Source organism: Styela clava, chromosome 9 (assembly GCF_964204865.1).
Source record: "Styela clava chromosome 9, kaStyClav1.hap1.2, whole genome shotgun sequence".
Taxonomy (NCBI): Eukaryota; Metazoa; Chordata; class Ascidiacea; order Stolidobranchia; family Styelidae; genus Styela; species Styela clava.
Window position 1 is genome coordinate 7,975,829 of NC_135258.1, and position 23,436 is coordinate 7,999,264.

The 23,436-nt window shown below is 36.1% G+C and overlaps 3 protein-coding genes across 3 annotated transcripts; all 3 read left to right on the top strand.

Moving 5' to 3' along the window:
- Positions 1-6,234: 6,234 nt before the first annotated feature.
- LOC144411716 (ficolin-1-like) lies at positions 6,235-9,741 on the top strand. The gene is made up of 6 exons (XM_078115960.1): positions 6,235-6,524; positions 6,887-7,026; positions 7,356-7,452; positions 7,981-8,077; positions 8,606-8,673; positions 8,971-9,741. Exons 1-6 carry the CDS (start codon positions 6,248-6,250, stop codon positions 9,225-9,227), a joined length of 936 nt encoding a protein of 311 aa, XP_077972086.1. The 5' UTR covers positions 6,235-6,247; the 3' UTR covers positions 9,228-9,741.
- A 983-nt stretch (positions 9,742-10,724) lies between these two features.
- LOC144427364 (microfibril-associated glycoprotein 4-like) lies at positions 10,725-14,932 on the top strand. Its single transcript, XM_078116490.1, has 6 exons — positions 10,725-11,136; positions 11,638-11,777; positions 12,968-13,064; positions 13,412-13,508; positions 13,856-13,923; positions 14,132-14,932. The coding sequence occupies exons 1-6, from the start codon at positions 10,851-10,853 to the stop codon at positions 14,377-14,379; spliced, it is 936 nt and encodes a 311-aa protein (XP_077972616.1). The 5' UTR covers positions 10,725-10,850; the 3' UTR covers positions 14,380-14,932.
- A 160-nt stretch (positions 14,933-15,092) lies between these two features.
- On the top strand, positions 15,093-19,351 carry LOC144427264 (ryncolin-1-like). The gene is made up of 6 exons (XM_078116153.1): positions 15,093-15,117; positions 16,057-16,196; positions 17,387-17,483; positions 17,831-17,927; positions 18,275-18,342; positions 18,551-19,351. The coding sequence occupies exons 1-6, from the start codon at positions 15,093-15,095 to the stop codon at positions 18,796-18,798; spliced, it is 675 nt and encodes a 224-aa protein (XP_077972279.1). The 3' UTR covers positions 18,799-19,351.
- Positions 19,352-23,436: the final 4,085 nt, after the last annotated feature.

The window sequence follows — 23,436 nt, forward strand, 5'->3', positions numbered from 1 at the left end:
TGAGAGAGCGTATAAAGGCTTTCAAAACGGCCAATTATTCAGTAAACGAACCATTTCAAGCGGGCCATTAGTTTTACATATACTGCAAACTGGTCATTGCATTTACGTATATATATATATTTTATTATATTTTTTTATGACTAATTCGAGACATTATCATGCCCTCGGTTTTCTGAAGTATACCCGTAGAGAAAACCCACTCTCTTAGATTTCTTTGGAAAAATCTCGCTGTTCGTGTTGAGACTACAGTTGGAGGATTGTTTGAAGATTTCCCGTCAAACCTTTCATAAGGCTCACTGAACGCCGTCAAGTACTTCTTGGGTGGGCGTGGCATAACTGCTTTAGCATATTTCATTTCTAACCCCAACGTCATCCCAATTTGACGTCACTACAAAGTCACAGTGACCAAATAAGGCCCTTCAAAGTCAAAGTGATTACAAACCAAGTGAGGACATGCATTAGTAATGTTATAAGCACTGGTGTGACGTCACACCCGCTATTTTGTGTCCAGGGTTGTATAGCTGTAGAGAGAGAAAGAGAGAGTTTATTTCGTTTGTCGAACCATAAACATACAATGTATGCACACATATATAAATAATAATAATAAAAAACAGATGCTTAGGTGAATGACTGGGAGACAACGATACGACCTTTTGGGGTCATCAGAATCTGTTGCCCCCCATACAATTATAACACCTAATAATAAAATGATTCAACAGGTTTTTTGTTAATTTTTCAATGCCTCTCATTTATTCACTATATACACTATTTACGAGAATTTTTAAATTTGATCCCAACTTAGTGATTTAAACCCGCGATCGCTAAACAGTTGAATAAAAATACGATGCTCAATAGGATAGGATTTACATATTTATCGTGGGAGAGAGGAAAGCCGATAGGACGGTTTAACCATGTGATATGGCGAACCACGCCTCTCGTCAAGTTACCATTCCATGTCGGGTATGGGATTTGGTAGTTGTTTGTTTTCGGTAGCATGGACTTGATTGATGAAGCCGTAACCGACCAGCGGTTACGTGAACCACCCTACGGACCCATAATTCGGACCAAACTTCCGCAGTGCCAAAACGAATGAAAATTTCCCTGAAAAAATAATTTTCCACAGATGTTTCTCAGATAACTCGGCTCGGCGATATGGTCAGCATACACGAAGTTAAGGTTAAAGTCATCCAACTTCACTCGATATATCAACACCCAATAAGGCCAAAAATATTAAACAATGAGATATACATTTTATTGTAAAAATTCCTGATGTAAGTATCGCTACTTGCACTTGAGCTATTTTAACAAACTGGCAGGACTACAATACAGAAATTTGCAACTATTACGGCGTTTCCCCCAAAATAAGAGAGTGTCATATTTCAATTTTTTTTCGAAAAATAACACTAGGGCTTATTTTTTGGGGATGTCGTTTATTTTCATTTAGAGAAATACGAGATTTCAAATATATATACAAAATATCAAAAACGATATCCATTTACTTAAAAATAACAAATTTTTATTCAAAATAACAGCTAAACATAGAATATTAATCCTTTAAAACGAGTAGGAAAGATTGTTTGCTGTAGAACGAGGCAAAAAAATGTGCTATCGACTAGGTCTTATTTTAAGGGAAGGGCTTATATTAAAATCATTTTTAAAATTCATGTCTCATTTTCAGGGTAGGTCTTATTTTCGTGTAAACACGGTAGTACGTATCATGATATTAAAATATGCGTATCGTAAATTTTCAACAAGGATTACATTGCCAAAATATATTAAAAAAGTATACTACATGCATGGAACGAAGGATAATGGCATATATAAAGGTTATAAGAACATCTAATATTCTGGAGTGTATAAAATAATATATTATCTATTTGACTTGAGCTCTTGCTAAAGAATTACTAGCATACTGTTTGTCAATAATTTTATTTGTCTCCTCTTTTGCGTGAATATTTAACCTTATATCGAAAAAGCGTTTTACAATTTTAAAAGCGACATTGTTGTATGAAATTATATTTCAAGCAGTGAACTTCATCTGTCAGAAAAATAACTGGCGAACATATAATATGAAAGGCATTAATGTCGGCGCGAAATATAGTTTCTACGTCGCGCAAAAATACGATTGCATTTTTGAATGGATGGCATACATATTGTGTAAAACTATCAACTTTCTAATTTTTATCATGTGTGTAAGACCGAAAAAGAGTTAGTAACGATTGTGGGCATTCATCGGGATTGACAGATTCCATAGAAACAAACAAACAATTTGAACCCTGCGGGCCCGCTGGAAACATCGAGGCTAATTTTTCACTGTTGGACATCATTAAAATTACAATTAAGTTTTATCAACGAGAACGTGGAAAACCTAATGGCCTCGCTAGATCACCTATAGTAAATATTTTACGTTTTTCGACGCAAAAGAATCGAAATATCCTACCAATAAGTTGATAGGAGCTGTAACACCAGTCGCGGCAACGGGTCTTTAAATTTTGTACGTTTTAATGTACAACTTGTATGCTTCAATGAAATTTGTAAGGCCGCACAATGTGCTATGAATGAGTTCGTTTACATCTTATAATTTTTGGAGCAACTGTTGTAACAGCTCATTAAATCAAGAAAACTTTTCCCGAAAAAGTTCATTTTGTCAGCTTCTGAAATGATTAATATAAACGCAGGCTTCAAACGTTCGGCATGGTGTGACTGTGAACAGGTATCACAATATCAGTTCAAATAATACCTGTTTTAAACCTATGCTTTAGGTGAATGACGTTTCATACTTGCGCGGGAAAGCGATATGTGTTTTCATAAGGAACGCAGAGCTACTACGTTGCAACGTAATTGCGTAACGAAGTAATTAGGGAACGTCGTTGTTCAACTCAAGTTGGCGCAGCGGACATGTGAAGAATTGGAGAACATTGAATGAAATAGCTTATACAACTTCACTGGTTCATGATAAATTCAATTTAACGGTACTATTCAAAAGCTATCTTTAACCTCTATGTGTCGATATCATATTAGATTAACACAACAACAAATCTAAGTTTTTGTTATTTAATTCAAAAACATTTAAACAAATTTCACGCTTTTCAATATTGTCGATTTTTGTACGATAATCGCGACATTTTATCACCATCTCATAATTATCGTTAGTCTCCTAGATTTTCTCTCAAACAATATAAAACTTGTCCGTATATGTTATAAGGTTCGTGAGATATGAGGTTTCGAAGTTGCATATTTCACACGGGATGATAAGATAACTATCGCAACTTTCAAGAAGCCGCGCAATACCAGTATTATTCTTTTAGGCAAATAGCAAAAGAAAAATACTGAACTTACCCGAATAAAATGCAAAAAAGTAACAAATCTTCAAACAAATTGACGAACTAAACCTGAACAGCATACTGACGGAGCTAAAACAAACCGGGGCTACCGCGTTACCACGATTCTTCGGACACAAAATGGCGTCCTTTATGCACCATTGCACTCGATGTCTACACTTGGTTTCTAATTACTTTTGTCAAAGTATACTGACTGCCGTCTGAAAACAGGGATGTCCTATCCGGGGGCCGCATGCGGCCCACAGGAAGAATTCGTGCGGCCCACTTGAAGTTTTTATATAAATATGGACATATAAACATATTTTACATAACAATTTTCTGGTATGATGTCAAATCATACTAGAATTTAGGCTTTAATTTCACTCGACTCCGCCCTAAGAAAAGCGTTGTTAAACGTCACAGAACATGATTTTATAGAGGGCCACTCAAGCGTGCAACATCTTTGGCGAGACAATGAGTTTTCTACCCATTGTGAAGTCATCAAGGTTGAAGTCACATACCGGTACTGTGTTTTATCGATGGTTGTTGAACCACAAAAACAAATCCACCGGTATGTCTGGAACAAAATAGATGAAGCTTGAGGATGAAAATCGAAAATATCAAAAGGATTGGGAAGAGTTGTAAGGCAACGATGTATGCGTAATATGCCTGTTTGTAGCTTTAAGAATTATATTTGAAAAGCATAGGTGTACGCTGACGAACGAAAATTTGACAAACCAGTTAGTTACATTGTGCGGTATCAAAACTACCCGTTGATATTTAACTATATGGTAATGCTTCCGCAAAGATATCTATACCTGATATACTGGGAATTCATTTTAACTGTTTTTTAATGTAAATAAATGATTATCTCTTGCGTCCGGTTTAGCGTGACATCATAATGTACAGATTATTTCGGCATCTGACGGTAGTTGAAATTTATATTAAATATATATAGTAACTGAACACAATTAGTTCAACGGAAAAGATGACTTTAACGGATTAGTTTAATTAACGGAAGCGGATCGTACATTGCTATATATCGGCACAATCTCAGGGGAGAGGTAAAATGGATTTCAAACGGTTTCATATTTCACCATATGCTCGGTAAAAGCAAAACTATTCGAGCAAAGATGCTCAAACAATGGCTGGTCGTATCAAATGCTTTTGCCCATGCACTCCATAGATCATAACATTATTAAAACATTGTACAAGATTGTCTTACAATAACTAGATCGTATAATCAGTATTGAGAAGGTCTAGAGCAGTTCTCCTCAAACGGATGTATATATAACCGGCTCGGGTTCCAAATAGCGACTGTCAGAACAGCGACAGTCATAATGGAGACTTCATAAAAGTGACGTAATCAAGTGAGCGACTGTCAAAATGGCGACCGCATTAAAACAGCGACTGTTATGATAGCGTTAGAGTTAGTCCAAATAAAATGTTGTTCTAAAGTCCCTTTTGGTTTCAATCTTTCACTACGCAGTATTTGCCTGTTTGTGCGTGCATACGTGTGTAGAGAGGTCCCTAACCCTAACACGAGTTAAGTCGCTATCATACCAGTCGCTGCATTATGGCAGTCGCTGTTTTGACAGTCGCTATCCGGCCTGGATACCATACCACCAGGGGTACCGAAGATTTAAAGGGTATATCACATAAATAGAGTGTTTCAACATAAAAAGAGATTTGGTACACTAACTTATTTTATTGCATTGTGTCACAAATAAAGCATAACGTGTATGTGCATTTAGTTAAGCACTTTGCTACATTCATATTGCGTCGCCCCACCGTTACCCAAGATGTGGTTGTATGATTGTAATGAAAGAGCTAGGTTATTTTAAACCCATCTCACGCTAAAAAAGAAGTGTCATAGGCAAACATTTTTACGCAAAATGTGATCACGGGAGATATTACGTAACTATTGAGATCACACAATCGATCATGGTGAAAAAGCCTGCTTTAACATCATTCGCAATGATCGTTGTACTGGTGTTCCTAATAGGTTAGTAATTATCAGATGCGTACTATCTGAAAGTTACTACATAAAAATTAATTCCATAGTAAGACAAGTAGATACAACAACAAACGCGACAATAAACAACAATTGCATGAAATCAGAAGTATTGCCACTTATGACCTGATGCCTGAAGCTATTGACAAGGCTGAAATATAATCATAAATACCCTGCTCCATATTCGAAAAAACGAGATGCAAAGGCTACGCATAACTCCAGAGGCTACAAGATTTGATTAAATATATTCGATTCTAAATCGATATCAATTCTGAAACAGAAAAGGGTTATGCACAGGGGCGTGTCAAACTGTTCTGCTGCATGGGGCGAGTTTCTGATATCGATGCTCCTTAAACCTAACTTCTAAAATAATTTGGCTTATAAACATATTATAGATGTTTTTATGCAAGAGAATTAATAAATTAAAGATCACATAACAATGAAATGTTTGTATTGTTTAAATTTAAATCACCAAACTAAGCAAAAAAAATCACTCCTATAACGTGCTGCCCTAGTTATGGGATATTCCATATTAGGATCAAAACAGAAACATCAGCACCAGTAAATAGTAATTAAATCGAGCGATATATAGGTTTTAGTGAGATTGCAAGAATAACCGCAATACTGCACACTTTGAAGACCTAATTTGAATAAATATCACAATGCTGCAGTTTTCAACTCGAAATAATACACGTGATGCATAAAGTAAATAGCCTGCTGACCTAGAGGTAAGTTTTCGCGTGTTTGTGTTTATTAGCGACATATTAATTTCATTCTGCTGCTATTACAGCCGTGACATAACTGCCTACTAAAACTCATTTAACCGCAGAGTCAACAACGCAATGCGTTGTATATAAAAGCAATTATTCTGGGCCGTTTGGTATTTTATTCCTGTAAATTTTATCAGACGGACATGATGTGGACGCTTAATACTATGTCATTTTTCTTGGTGACTTTAATCATTCTCCAATACTTCGCTAGTGAGTCTCAAGCAAGTATTAGTCTCGGAACCTGTCATCTTTTGTGTAATGAGGAAGAAGCTTGTATGGAAGGGCCTCCTGGACCACCTGGAGAGCGCGGCCCAGAAGGACCTCGCGGAATGATGGGACCAGCAGGGCCACCCAGTACTTGCTGCGAAGATCTAGTTGAACGATACGAACAGCTTGATCATCATGTTCAAGAGTTGGATGGTAAGTTATCAAATGTTGCGATGCATTGGGAAACTGTACTTTTTCTGTTTTAGTCTCCCGTTTAATATTAGTTTGGCAAGTTCATTATTTCAACGAAAAATTGCAAGTTGCTAACTTGCATTATATTTGTACTTGTTGCTTGTACATTCGGGCAATTGTTATTTGGGTTGGAAAAAGCGAAATAGTTATAATTTTTTGGGCAATTCGATACGATACAAAGAACAATACTTTGACTTGGGAAATTTATCTATATTCGTAACATGGCTCGATACCATGTAAAAATAATTTTCCAAACAATTCTTAGTTTTTTAAATTATTAAAACAGGCATGGAACACATTATAAGTGACATTACTTTCTCTAGAATGGATGTTTGCACGGGACTGTGCAGCGGTAAAAACTCACGTGATATCAAGTGGAACTTACGTGATTCATCCGTTCAATGAAAGTAAACAAGGAGTCCAAGTGTATTGTGATCAAGAAACCGATGGTGGTGGATGGATTGTGAGTAGAGTTTTGATATCCCTCGTGTACCCTTGTAACACCATACGGCGGTAAGGAGTTGGGCAATCCTTATGCCTATAATCACCCACAGGATTCAAACCTGCGAACCCACGCAGTGTAATCAGAGGTGCGATGGAAAGCGTTGTCCTAACACGTCGCCTCAGATTTTAGACCAATGCGTCGCGCAAAAATATTAACCATAATATATCATTGCATATGCTCGTTTTATGACACAAAAAGAAAGAATACAGACATCTGAGTCGAACAATTGTCCCTAAAATTTGACGATCCCAACTCATTTTGAATTTACCTGTCACATTCATTTTTAGGTAATACAAAGAAGACTTGACGGAACTGAAGATTTTTATCGTGACTGGAATGACTATGTCACCGGTTTCGGGTACATAGGACGAGAATTCTGGCTAGGTATACTTTAAATTATAAACATAATTTTGCGTTGGTTATTTGAAATATAATACAATTTATATAATTTCATACTGATGATGGCGTCGATGATGACAAGGCAATGTGTTTTGTCTCAAATTTTCTATTTATAAGGATTCGGTATTCCGACTATCATATATATACAGGGTGGATCTGAAGTATATTAAAATTAATGTTAGATTATTTTCACAAAACTGTCACTCTACACCTGGTCCACCCAAAATACCATCAAAATATACCAGATTCTAAACAATTTTATTCCTTCAAATTATGACCTCGGCTTGTGACTCGGGTATGCAGTAACTTGATTCGATACCGTTCTCGATCGTTAAAAACGTTCGTTGTTCAAGGTTTAAGTTCAGAAACGCGGGCTAACCATTAGCTAACTGGCTCGTTTAACTGTGTCTATGACGTAAAATATTGACTAGAATTGACTCAATGTTGGAAAACACATGATTCAAGGTTTTAGAAACGTTGGCCTAACACTATTGATATCTTCATAATTCACAGGATTGGAAACGATGCATAGAATATCTACCAATGGTCCTCATGAGATTCGATTCGATTTTATCACAAGAGACAACGAAAAATTATTTGCAAAATACGGGTAATGGAAGTTGTTTTTACGCACTGCCAAGTATTTTGTATACCTTATTTAGTTTTTGGTAAACTGAAAGAGCGTAAAAAGACTTACAAAACGGTCAAACAAAAATTCAGTGAACTAACATTTTAAGTTTGCTTATAGTATTGCGTGTGAATATACAGAGTGTATTTAAAGTCCCTTCACAGTATAAATTTTATGAAGTCAGTTTCCAATATATTTACACCAGGTTTGTTGTAATTTAATCAGTAATTGTTTGAGTATATTTACTTCATTTAATACATCTGTGAGGGCCAGAACAATATATCAATAAATTCCCTTTGCAATTTTGGAAAAATTCCAAGACTTCATGATCGCCCCGTATATTTAGATTCTAGGCGGCTACATAAAAGTAACAAAAGTAATTGTTTGTTTGAAGCATTTGATTTTTTAAAGATTTCTCCACATTTTCGTTTGATGATCGTCATCGTTTCTGGCAAATTTGTTTCAAGTAGACTCATCCTAAAATAACCTAAAATATCATATAATTTTTAGACAATTTCAAATTGCTGGAGCAGAGGACAATTATCGAATAACGATTACCGGATATTCAGGAAATGCAGGTATACTCAAAATAATTTTTATAATCTACAATTGACAATAACGCTGTTTTTCGATTTATATAGCAATGGTTACCAACCGGAGGTCCCAATGGGGCATAGCAGTAAGAGGGCGCCACAGTGCTAGGCGTGAAACTGATCTTACTTATGCCTTGGCAAGTAAGCTTCCATCAAGCTAAGCATGATTTTAATTGCCTAATCTTCATCTCTCATCATAAATATAGGATTTGATCAAGTAACATGTATCGCACTACACTTATTCTTGAGTCATTTAATTTATCACGTTGTTTCTATTAACAGGCGATTCAATGGCGCACCATAACAATAACCAATTTACGACGAAGGATCAAGAAAACGACCAGGACCCAGGAAAAAATTGCGCTGAATCGTACATAGGGGGTTGGTGGTACAACTATTGTCACCACGCTAACTTGAATGGTTTATACACAGGTACATCGACCGAGGGTTTATCGTGGTTTAAGTGGAAAAATACGTACACTCCATTTGCAAAATTTGTGGAAATTAAGATCAGGAAATCAGCCGTGCCAGATCTTTAATAGTATAGAAGTGAAATAGTTTATAACATCTACGTACAATACAAGGGTGGCATAAAGACGCACATCAAGGTAAATCTCAAAGATACAAAACCCCTGAAATTATTCAATCCTGAGACACAGTCTTCTCTGATTCATCATGATAACAATCTAAAATTAGAATGAGTCGCCCATTGACGTACACGTTTTGACGTAGATTGCGAGTTTAACTCTGATGCGCGACTTTATGGCCACCTCTGTATTGTAACGTACAGTCAAATAAATACTTTCTCATTAGTCCATTGAAATTTCAAGTTTTGCCTGATACATGTGTTTATGTGTGTCAAGATTATCATGTTTGCCTATCGTGAAATATCAGACTAATAGTACTTGCCATAATAATCTATCTTGCCGTAATAATATTCTTTAAAATTGCATTGTGTCGTGTCTTTTCACCTAAAATATATATCACCTTTCATCACATTATTTTTTTTTCAATAATGGAGGACGAATAGATGAGATTCCCACCAATGTTGCTCTCAAGCGTAGCCAGGTGGTGGGGTGCTGGGGTTATGCTCACGGATTTTCAGTATTTTTAGTGGGATTTTGGGCATTTGCCAATGGGACATAATCATAATGACATCCTAATGAACAAACCTAGGAAAATTTTCAAGATATTGTTGGATATCATTGGCTGTTTTTATCTGGCCTTGTTCAGAGTAAAAAACACGAGTAAGCGTCGTATTACGTCATTATACAATCAAGCCTAAATACTTAGAAGATATTCAAGCTTATTGGGGGGGTTTTGTATAGAGTGGCTTTTTATTGTGGGTTTCTCCAAACACACAAATTATCGAAAACAAAGAATTCATCACTCAGTCAGTTCGCTGAGTTGCCACACACAATAAAAAATAACTTACTAGGAAAGAAGAAGTCGCATATCATAATTGCATCTTAAAGAAAAGCAGGATTTCACAAAGAAATTGAGGAATTCACTTCGAAACAAGATGGCTGATAATCAATGACGAATAAATAAAATCGGAGCAATACCACCGGAGATTCACAAATTGACATCAAAATATGCGTTCGATACATAGTAATCCCCAAGGACCGCTAGACATTTACCGGTATTTAGAATTTACCCTCGAAACTATAGGCAAGAAAATACCACGTCAGTAATATGTATATGAGGGCAAATGTTTCGTATCCAGCTTGTAATCCCAACGTAGTTAAATTGACGTGCGAAATGTAATTTGAAAATAAATTTTAAAGTTTTAATTAAGTCGTGCGGTATACAAGGCTTAATAAGATTGCAAGAATAATCGAAAGGCTGCACCGGTCAAAAGCCTCATTTGATTATTTATATTTATGATGTACTTTAACAAGTAATAAAATCCTATATTAGATACATACGAGACATGGTGTGCTGATTTAATATTCCCCAGAGATAGATTGCGCATGTATTCGAAAATTAGCGGCATATCAATGTTATTCTGGAATCATAACAGCCGTGGCAACGACTTTGTCTAAACATAACAACAGCTGCCTACTAAAATTCACATGTCCCACCACAGCGCGTAGTGTATAAAAGCAATTATTTTGGGCCGATCGACATTTTATTGCTCATAATTGAGCCAGACGAAGATAATGAGGACGGGCAAAACTAATTCATTTTTCTTGGTGGCATTAATTTTTCTCCAATACTTTGCTTGTGAGTCTCAAGCAAGTATTAGTCTCGGAACCTGTCAGCTTTCATGTGATGAGAACGAAAACCATCTCCCTTCTCGCGTAAGAGGTTCACCTGGACCACCGGGAAAGCGCGGTCCAGTAGGAAATCGCGGATTAGTTGGACCGAAAGGGTCACCAAGTAGTTGCTGTGAAGATCTAGTTGAACGAAACGAACAGCTTGAACGTCAAGTTCAGGAGTTAAATGGTAAGTAAACAAAATGTTACAATGCAAGCATTGGAAAGCCTCGTGTCTGCATTTACTTGATATGGTTTCTTACTGACTATTAGAGTTTGGTATAGCGCATTGGTATTTGGTATAGCGCTTCTACGGTGACTGTACTCAGTCTGCGGTGTGCTGCTATGCTGTTGCCCATGGTTACCTCACTGGTACTTGCCGGTGAATCTTTTTAATCACATATATTTGTTCGACTTCTTTCTATTTCAACCTTTATCAGAGTTAGACTTTTATCGTGTGTGTGGCTGCTTGATAATCAACGTTTTTTTTCGAGTCACCTCCCACAGTGAAATATATTTTTTATGTTTTTCTCTTTTTGTTTGCATCAAGTGTATTGTCATTTTGGTGAAAAATAAACTACTGACTGATTACCTATGTCGTGAATATCACGTGAAGATAATTTTCCGACCCTCCTTAGTTTTTTAAATTATTGAAACAGGAATGGAACTATATTGACATTACTTTTTCCAGAACGGACGTTTTCACGGGACTGTGCAGTCGTAAAAAGTCACGTGATATCAAGTGGAACTTACGTGATTCATCCGTTCAATGAGAGTAAACAAGGAGTCCAAGTGTATTGTGATCAAGAAACCGATGGAGGCGGTTGGATTGTGAGTGGTATCTTCGGAAACCTTTTTGTCTATGTTTTACAATTTGTAGATCAGCAGCATGAGGCCCAAACAGAATTAATCATCAGAAACAATTCTCATCTATATTAAATATCTCAATTTCATGTAACTTGGTTTAGAAAATAAAACTATAGAATATCAGAGGCAATTGTGGCATTTATTCTATATGTAATTTTATTTACTTTGTATCTCAATACACTTATTTAATATGATTGCGTGCAGAGGAGTTACAAACATTTTAAGTCATTATCTCATTGCACGTAATAGAATTCATCTCTTTTTAATGAGAAAGGCAGAACAACAATACATGGGCCTTTAGTCTACAACAGTGTGGTCCAAACTCAGGCCCGCGGACCACATGTGACCCGCCACTTCATTATCTCGGGCTCGCGTCACATTCGGAGAGTAATCAAATCGCATTTCGTGTTGTTTCGTAATAAAATTAATCAGAAAAATCTTTTGACATATTGTCATCACTAATGTTACTGAATTAAATAGTGTTATGGCTAGCTGAGGCAACTAGCGAAGCTGAATGATGTGCTTGGCAGTCTAAATTGTTATCTGGCTTTCTAAATTTTTGGTCGAGAATATATGCTAACAATATAGGCATCATCGAAAACTAGGAATCGAATGTGCATTCTATTAGCCCATAGAATTGCCATGCCTGATAACTATGTGTTTGCACAATAAAACTGTTTGTTCTGTATTGCACTGTTCATCTATTTTTGGCACTATCGTGGCCCGCGAACAATGCAAAAATAATGTTGTGGCCCGCGGAGCTGACAACTTTGGACCACCCTGGTCTAGAACAAAACTGAACCTGCCGTTCATGATGTTAAATTGCCGTTGTTCATGAACAGATCCAGAATTCTGAAGATTTTGAAACATAATTCGTCTGCGATCATTTTAAAACTATAGTCATAAAGCGTACCATGGCCTCTCGTCCCGTTACCAGTTATTTTGTTTCAAGTGCATTAACTTTAGGTAGGCAGAACCGACCAGCCATTACGTGTACCACTCTACGGCGATAAGGAGTTCAGTAATTCTCTGGCACATAATTATCCGCCGCGGAATTCCAACCTGCGAACCCATGAAGGGTAATGAGAGGAGCGATGGAAAACGTCGACGATTGCAAATCAACGATCATTTTTTTTTGTCCCGTTCATTTTTAGGTAATACAAAGAAGACTTGACGGAACTGAAGATTTTTATCGTGACTGGAATGACTATGTCACAGGTTTCGGTTACAAAGAACGAGAATTCTGGCTAGGTATACAAACAATATACGAAAAATTTGAATTTATAGATATAAGACGTAATTAGTGATTTGTTCAAAACATAAGGGCATTTTCAACTTTTTTCTGCGCATGGTAGCGTCCATGATAACATAATCTTTTTTGTGTTGTCTCGAAGGTTATGGTGATAAGGATTAGATAATCCTACCAGCATATTATGTAATAGGTTAGCATTAACATATACCAGATGCTAAACAATTTCCGTTCTCTAAATATCCGCACGTCACAGCGACCGAATTTTTAAATTCAAAATTAGATTGACTTGAAAAAGAATGGTATTTACTACACACTTGTTACAAATTGATATCTTTATTATTCACAGGACTGGAGACGATGCATAGCATATCCACCAATGGTGCTCATGAGATTCGATTCGATTTCACCACAATGGACAACGAAAAATTATTCGCAAAATACCGGTAATGGAAGTTTTTTTTTTAACGCGCAGTCAATTATTTTTAATGCTCCATTTATTATTGGATGGAATATAAAAAGTATAAAAAGGCTCGATTATTTAGTAAACCATATTTTAAATTTGCTAATAACATTGCATATAAATATATATTTCAATTTCAGGCTGCAATGTAAATGTCACAGAATGTCACAAAAGGAATTCGTTGTAGCATTTGATATTTTAGTGATTTCTTCACAGTTTAGTTCATTGATCGTCATCGTTTTTTGCTTTAAGTAAACTCATCTTGAGCAATATTGAGGAAATAAAAATACTCTTTATATATTAAATTAACAAAAATGTTTTAATTTTCAGACAATTTCAAATTGCTGGAGCGGAAGACAGTTATCGAATAACTATTACCGGATATTCAGGAAATGCTGGTATGCATAAAATATTGATTATAATGAACAATAGACAATAAGACTGTTTTTCAATTTATATAGTATGTGTATGTTTAGAAACTTGAATTTGAATGTATATATACTTGCTTCTTCGATCTCTTATGATGATACAATTCAATAAAGCAACATGTATCGCACTGCACTTATTCTTGGGTGACTGAATTTATCATGCTGTTTTCATTAACAGGCGATTCAATGGCGTTCCATAACAATAACCAATTTTCAACGATGGATCAGAAAAACGACCTCGACCAAGGAAAAAATTGCGCTGAAGCTTACAAAGGGGGGTGGTGGTACAACAGGTGTCATCACGCTAACTTGAATGGTTTATACGCAGACACATCGACCAAGGGTTTATCCTGGTTGAAGTGGAAAGATTCATACACTCCATTTGCCAAATTTGTAGAAATGAAGATCAGGAAACGCAGAGACTAAGCAGCGTGGCAAATTTGGAATAGTATAGATTACTATAGTTCATACCATCAATTGACACCAACAGGGTGTCAATAAAGTTGCGCACCAAGGAAAGATCAAAATTCTAAATCTACAAAAAGCCTGGAACTTGGTAAACAGTCTTCTCCGATTCATCATGATACCATATTAAAATTCGGCATACATCAACGTCATTATGAATTATGAGTTTTACCTTGATTCGCGACTTTATAGCCGCCCTGTGCTGTACAATCATATAATTTCTTGCTTTATTCAGTTGTCAATTTGTGCTTAGACGTTTTTATGGGTGTCAAGAGTATTATGTTCGCAGACTAATAGTACTAACGAAAGAAATTTGGGACCTCCCGAAGTATGCGCACCAAGATGGCGCACAACCTGAACTCAGGTTGTGTACCAGGTTAGGATTCAGGTTATGCGACATCTTGGTGGACATACTTCAGGAGTACCGAAATTTGTATACATTTTCATTGTCAATATATTATGATTGCTTTGTTTTGAGTTTTTTCACCTAAAATATATTAACTTTCATCACATCACATCACATCGACTTTTTAATATGGACCAATAGATGAGATTCATCAAAGTTCCACGCCTGTTCTGTTGATTAAGACTGAAGCATACTCTCTCATGGTAACGAACGAAGTAAATGAAAGTAAACCGTTTTCATTTGCCGTTGAATGGAGCGCAATCTTTTTATGACTGAAGATATCAATGGAAAGGGTTGGAACTCGGGTATTCCCAAATTTAAATTACGTATATATATATATATATATATATAGGGTGCTACTTCAATATGCGATCTCTGTTGTTGTGTGACCTCAGTGAATTTAGTTAGGGTTAGGAATCCCTGTTCGAGAATGTCCTCATGAGATTAATTGCACACCAAAGTCGCGCCACAACTGTTGGCACTTTGTTTAAGCATGTGAGATCGGATGCAAAAATAGCATCCTCAATAGTATATTTATCGCTACCATTAAGTCAAAGTGAATCGCTTTTTGGTGAAGACAGTCATATGTTATTTTTAGCTTGCATACAGTTGGGTTAATAGTTTGGAGGTTAAAAACTTGGGGAATTTAAATGAACGCAGCTACGAAAAGGTAAACAAAATTATTGGAATATTTTAGATTAGTTAACTGCTGTATTAATCTGAATAGGTTGTAGTCTACATACCGAAGTAATTTCTAAATATGGTTGATTGAGAAACCATGTGCCTGACTTTTGCCCTTTTCTCATTGCCTCTGTGTTGTTACTGTTAGTGCATGCTTGTTCACTGAGTGCAAGAATACTAAGGCAAGAATCAAAACGGCCACATTGGGCGGTTTAATGTTCTTGCCTCACATTCAAGCAAATTTTATTGTATATACCATAACCTTATTTATTACATTTTTTCATGACCAAATTGAGACATTATCATGCCCTCGGTTTTTTTAAGTATACTAGATAATCAACGTTTTTTTTCGAGTCACCTCCCACAGTGAAATATATTTTTTATGTTTTTCTCTTTTTGTTTGCATCAAGTGTATTGTCATTTTGGTGAAAAATAAACTACTGACTGATTACCTATGTCGTGAATATCACGTGAAGATAATTTTCCGACCCTCCTTAGTTTTTTAAATTATTGAAACAGGAATGGAACTATATTGACATTACTTTTTCCAGAACGGACGTTTTCACGGGACTGTGCAGTCGTAAAAAGTCACGTGATATCAAGTGGAACTTACGTGATTCATCCGTTCAATGAGAGTAAACAAGGAGTCCAAGTGTATTGTGATCAAGAAACCGATGGAGGCGGTTGGATTGTGAGTGGTATCTTCGGAAACCTTTTTGTCTATGTTTTACAATTTGTAGATCAGCAGCATGAGGCCCAAACAGAATTAATCATCAGAAACAATTCTCATCTATATTAAATATCTCAATTTCATGTAACTTGGTTTAGAAAATAAAACTATAGAATATCAGAGGCAATTGTGGCATTTATTCTATATGTAATTTTATTTACTTTGTATCTCAATACACTTATTTAATATGATTGCGTGCAGATGAGTTACAAACATTTTAAGTCATTATCTCATTGCACGTAATAGAATTCATCTCTTTTTAATGAGAAAGGCAGAACAACAATACATGGGCCTTTAGTCTACAACAGTGTGGTCCAAACTCAGGCCCGCGGACCACATGTGACCCGCCACTTCATTATCTCGGGCTCGCGTCACATTCGGAGAGTAATCAAATCGCATTTCGTGTTGTTTCGTAATAAAATTAATCAGAAAAATCTTTTGACATATTGTCATCACTAATGTTACTGAATTAAATAGTGTTATGGCTAGCTGAGGCAACTAGCGAAGCTGAATGATGTGCTTGGCAGTCTAAATTGTTATCTGGCTTTCTAAATTTTTGGTCGAGAATATATGCTAACAATATAGGCATCATCGAAAACTAGGAATCGAATGTGCATTCTATTAGCCCATAGAATTGCCATGCCTGATAACTATGTGTTTGCACAATAAAACTGTTTGTTCTGTATTGCACTGTTCATCTATTTTTGGCACTATCGTGGCCCGCGAACAATGCAAAAATAATGTTGTGGCCCGCGGAGCTGACAACTTTGGACCACCCTGGTCTAGAACAAAACTGAACCTGCCGTTCATGATGTTAAATTGCCGTTGTTCATGAACAGATCCAGAATTCTGAAGATTTTGAAACATAATTCGTCTGCGATCATTTTAAAACTATAGTCATAAAGCGTACCATGGCCTCTCGTCCCGTTACCAGTTATTTTGTTTCAAGTGCATTAACTTTAGGTAGGCAGAACCGACCAGCCATTACGTGTACCACTCTACGGCGATAAGGAGTTCAGTAATTCTCTGGCACATAATTATCCGCCGCGGAATTCCAACCTGCGAACCCATGAAGGGTAATGAGAGGAGCGATGGAAAACGTCGACGATTGCAAATCAACGATCATTTTTTTTTGTCCCGTTCATTTTTAGGTAATACAAAGAAGACTTGACGGAACTGAAGATTTTTATCGTGACTGGAATGACTATGTCACAGGTTTCGGTTACAAAGAACGAGAATTCTGGCTAGGTATACAAACAATATACGAAAAATTTGAATTTATAGATATAAGACGTAATTAGTGATTTGTTCAAAACATAAGGGCATTTTCAACTTTTTTCTGCGCATGGTAGCGTCCATGATAACATAATCTTTTTTGTGTTGTCTCGAAGGTTATGGTGATAAGGATTAGATAATCCTACCAGCATATTATGTAATAGGTTAGCATTAACATATACCAGATGCTAAACAATTTCCGTTCTCTAAATATCCGCACGTCACAGCGACCGAATTTTTAAATTCAAAATTAGATTGACTTGAAAAAGAATGGTATTTACTACACACTTGTTACAAATTGATATCTTTATTATTCACAGGACTGGAGACGATGCATAGCATATCCACCAATGGTGCTCATGAGATTCGATTCGATTTCACCACAATGGACAACGAAAAATTATTCGCAAAATACCGGTAATGGAAGTTTTTTTTTTAACGCGCAGTCAATTATTTTTAATGCTCCATTTATTATTGGATGGAATATAAAAAGTATAAAAAGGCTCGATTATTTAGTAAACCATATTTTAAATTTGCTAATAACATTGCATATAAATATATATTTCAATTTCAGGCTGCAATGTAAATGTCACAGAATGTCACAAAAGGAATTCGTTGTAGCATTTGATATTTTAGTGATTTCTTCACAGTTTAGTTCATTGATCGTCATCGTTTTTTGCTTTAAGTAAACTCATCTTGAGCAATATTGAGGAAATAAAAATACTCTTTATATATTAAATTAACAAAAATGTTTTAATTTTCAGACAATTTCAAATTGCTGGAGCGGAAGACAGTTATCGAATAACTATTACCGGATATTCAGGAAATGCTGGTATGCATAAAATATTGATTATAATGAACAATAGACAATAAGACTGTTTTTCAATTTATATAGTATGTGTATGTTTAGAAACTTGAATTTGAATGTATATATACTTGCTTCTTCGATCTCTTATGATGATACAATTCAATAAAGCAACATGTATCGCACTGCACTTATTCTTGGGTGACTGAATTTATCATGCTGTTTTCATTAACAGGCGATTCAATGGCGTTCCATAACAATAACCAATTTTCAACGATGGATCAGAAAAACGACCTCGACCAAGGAAAAAATTGCGCTGAAGCTTACAAAGGGGGGTGGTGGTACAACAGGTGTCATCACGCTAACTTGAATGGTTTATACGCAGACACATCGACCAAGGGTTTATCCTGGTTGAAGTGGAAAGATTCATACACTCCATTTGCCAAATTTGTAGAAATGAAGATCAGGAAACGCAGAGACTAAGCAGCGTGGCAAATTTGGAATAGTATAGATTACTATAGTTCATACCATCAATTGACACCAACAGGGTGTCAATAAAGTTGCGCACCAAGGAAAGATCAAAATTCTAAATCTACAAAAAGCCTGGAACTTGGTAAACAGTCTTCTCCGATTCATCATGATACCATATTAAAATTCGGCATACATCAACGTCATTATGAATTATGAGTTTTACCTTGATTCGCGACTTTATAGCCGCCCTGTGCTGTACAATCATATAATTTCTTGCTTTATTCAGTTGTCAATTTGTGCTTAGACGTTTTTATGGGTGTCAAGAGTATTATGTTCGCAGACTAATAGTACTAACGAAAGAAATTTGGGACCTCCCGAAGTATGCGCACCAAGATGGCGCACAACCTGAACTCAGGTTGTGTACCAGGTTAGGATTCAGGTTATGCGACATCTTGGTGGACATACTTCAGGAGTACCGAAATTTGTATACATTTTCATTGTCAATATATTATGATTGCTTTGTTTTGAGTTTTTTCACCTAAAATATATTAACTTTCATCACATCACATCACATCGACTTTTTAATATGGACCAATAGATGAGATTCATCAAAGTTCCACGCCTGTTCTGTTGATTAAGACTGAAGCATACTCTCTCATGGTAACGAACGAAGTAAATGAAAGTAAACCGTTTTCATTTGCCGTTGAATGGAGCGCAATCTTTTTATGACTGAAGATATCAATGGAAAGGGTTGGAACTCGGGTATTCCCAAATTTAAATTACGTATATATATATATATATATATATAGGGTGCTACTTCAATATGCGATCTCTGTTGTTGTGTGACCTCAGTGAATTTAGTTAGGGTTAGGAATCCCTGTTCGAGAATGTCCTCATGAGATTAATTGCACACCAAAGTCGCGCCACAACTGTTGGCACTTTGTTTAAGCATGTGAGATCGGATGCAAAAATAGCATCCTCAATAGTATATTTATCGCTACCATTAAGTCAAAGTGAATCGCTTTTTGGTGAAGACAGTCATATGTTATTTTTAGCTTGCATACAGTTGGGTTAATAGTTTGGAGGTTAAAAACTTGGGGAATTTAAATGAACGCAGCTACGAAAAGGTAAACAAAATTATTGGAATATTTTAGATTAGTTAACTGCTGTATTAATCTGAATAGGTTGTAGTCTACATACCGAAGTAATTTCTAAATATGGTTGATTGAGAAACCATGTGCCTGACTTTTGCCCTTTTCTCATTGCCTCTGTGTTGTTACTGTTAGTGCATGCTTGTTCACTGAGTGCAAGAATACTAAGGCAAGAATCAAAACGGCCACATTGGGCGGTTTAATGTTCTTGCCTCACATTCAAGCAAATTTTATTGTATATACCATAACCTTATTTATTACATTTTTTCATGACCAAATTGAGACATTATCATGCCCTCGGTTTTTTTAAGTATACTCGTAGAGAAAACCCACTCTCTTGGATTTATTTGGAAAAATGACGCTAATCGTGTTGAGACTACAGTTGGAGGATGGTTCGGAGATACCCCGTCAAACCGCTCTCAAGGATTTGATTTTAACGTCATAGTTCCAAACACGGTCCATAGACATTAACCTTAGATAATTATTTTGGTCAAGTAAGCAGGGCTAGCTCCCTGAAAACCGTCAAGTACTTCTTGTTGGCGTGGCAGTACTGCTTTAGCATATGTTATTTCTAACCCCAACGTCATCCTAAAATGATGTCACTACAAAGTCAAAGTGACGAAATAAGGTCCGTCAAAGTATACTGACTGTCGTCTAAAACGCACAGACAATCACCCGGAATCAAGCAAGCTATTTCCCTCGTTTCTTGTCGTAATGATCCCGATATGAGAGAGATCGCTGTCGTTAGCGAGTTCGCTATCGGCGGCGGAGATGCCATATTGGGCGATCATAGCTTTTCTTTGGAAAGCTCTCTTGCGTGATTGTGACGTCCTAGTGACTTAATTTTTGTTAGATGATGTAGTCAGGTGTGGGCTAGGAATAACATATGCAAAAATATTTGTGCCACGCCAACTAGAAGTACTTACGGCGTTTAGTGAACATGAGCCAAGTACGCTAATATGACTTTAATGAGGTTAATTGACAAGTTCCGTAAGACTTTTTGCCTCAATATCAAATATCGCAGGTAGAAAATCGTGCTATAACGTCTGAATATTTTATATTTTATGAACTTATGTTATTTTCAACTTTCCAGTTTTTAAGTTGATGTTGTTGAAAATAATAGTTGGCAAAGATTTTCGTTCTCATAATTATTAAATCTTTATTTTTCTCGCGATATTTTAAACCTCACAAACCTCCACTAATCTAATCGCTGCATAATAATGAGGCACCTACAATAATGTGTACGGCACATAACAATTTTCGTTGTGCTATATTACATATCATCTTATACTATTAAAAATGAATACTGTGAACACCCATTAAACCAGCCTCTGATAATAATAATATTCATAGAATAAAGCAGCACGGTTACCGTGGTGAGATTTTGTAGACGAAATATAATCCTGTAGAGTGTAAACTATATGACAACGCTTCCGCAAAAATATCTATACCTGATATCTGATATACTGAGAATTCATTTATTCTTTTGAACTGTATTTTAATGTAAATAAATCATTATCTCTTGCGTCCGCTTTAGCGTGACATCATAATGTACAGATTATTTCTGCATCTGACGGTAGTTAAAATATATATAAAATATATATATAGTAACTGAACACAATTAGTTCAACGAAAGAGATGCCTTAACGGATTAGTTTAACGGAAGCGAATCGTATATTGCTATATACTTCACAATGTCAGGTAAAAGGAAATATGACTTCAAACTCTTTCATATTTCACCATATTCTAGGTAAAAGCAAAACTATTCGAGCGAAGATGCTCAAACAAAGGCTGGTTGTATTGAATGCCATTGCGCCTGCATTCCATAGATAATGACATTATTAAAATCTTGTACAAGATTCTCTTACAACAACTAGATCGTATATAACCAGCATTAAGATGATCTAGAGCAGTTCTTCCCAAACGAGTGTATATACAACCCAGGAAAGGTTATATCACATCGATAGAATGCACGGGGGTGTAACACATAAAATAGATTCGGTACACTAACTTATTTTATTGCAATGTGTCACAAATAAAGCATAACGTGTATGAGCATTAAAATTCGCACCTTGCTACATTTATATTGCTTCGTCCCAGCGTTATACAGATGTGGGTTGTATGATTGTCATAATAGAACTTGGTTAGTTAAACCCATCTTACGCTAAAAATGAACTGTCATAAGCAAACATTTTCACACAAAATGTGATCACGGCAGATTGTACGTCGCTATTGAGTTCACAACATCGATCATGATGAAAAACTTTAAATTAGCATCATTGGCAATGGACGTTGTACTGGTATTTTTAATAAATTTGTACTTCCCAGATGCGTATTATAGCTAAAAGTTACTTCATATAAATTACTTCCATAGTAGATACAGTGAATACAACAATACTCAACATGCATGAGATTTCTTCGATTGGCAGTACGATCAAATAGAGATCAATAAGTATTGTCACACATGACCTGATGCTTGAAGCTATTGACAAGGCTGAAATAGGAGCATAAATACCCTGTTCCATATTTGGAAAAATGGGAGATGCAAATGCTACGCATACCTGCAGCGGCAACACGATTTGATTTAATATACTCGATTCTAAATCAATTCTAAAATCGGTCTGTAGAAAAGGGTTATAGACAGGGGGTTGTCAAATTGTTCTGCTGCCCAGGTCGAATTTCTGATATTGATTCCCTTAAATCTAACTTTTATTTGTACAGGATAAACATATAATAGATGTTGTTATGCATGAGAATGAATAAATTAAACGTCAATTAAGAATGAAATGTTTGTATTATTCAAAACAGAAACATCAGCACCAGCAAGTTTTAAATAAATCGGGCAATATATAGGTCTTAATGAGATTGCAAGTATAACCGCAATACTGTATACCTTAAAAAGACCATATTTGATATATATCGCTATGCTGCACTTTTTAACACGGTACAAGATCATATGCTGAATACATGTGATGCATACGGTGAATAGCCTGCTTACTTTATATGACCTAAAGATAGGTTTTCGCGTGTATGTGTATATTTGCGACCTATCAATTTCCTTCTTCTACCATTACAGCCGTGACATAACTGCCTACTAAAACTCATTTAACCGCAGAGGCATCAACAGAGGGCGTTGTATGTAAAAGCAATTATTCTGGGCCGTTCGGTATTTTATTCCAGTGAATTTCATCAGAATGAAATCCGTTCAAGAAAACAAACAAGGGGTTGAAGTGTATTGTGATCAAAAAAACGATGGTGGTGGATGGATTGTGGGTAGAGTTTTGATAACCCTCATGTACCCTTGTATCACCATACGACGGTGAGGAGTTGAGCAATTCTTATACATATAATCATCCTTCTACGGGATTCAAACATGCGAACCTACGCAGCGTAATCAGAGATGCAATGGAAAGCGTCGTTCTAACACTAAGCCTTAGACCAATGCGCCCCCAACCGCGCAAAAATAATGTTCATATAATATATATTGCATATGCTCGTT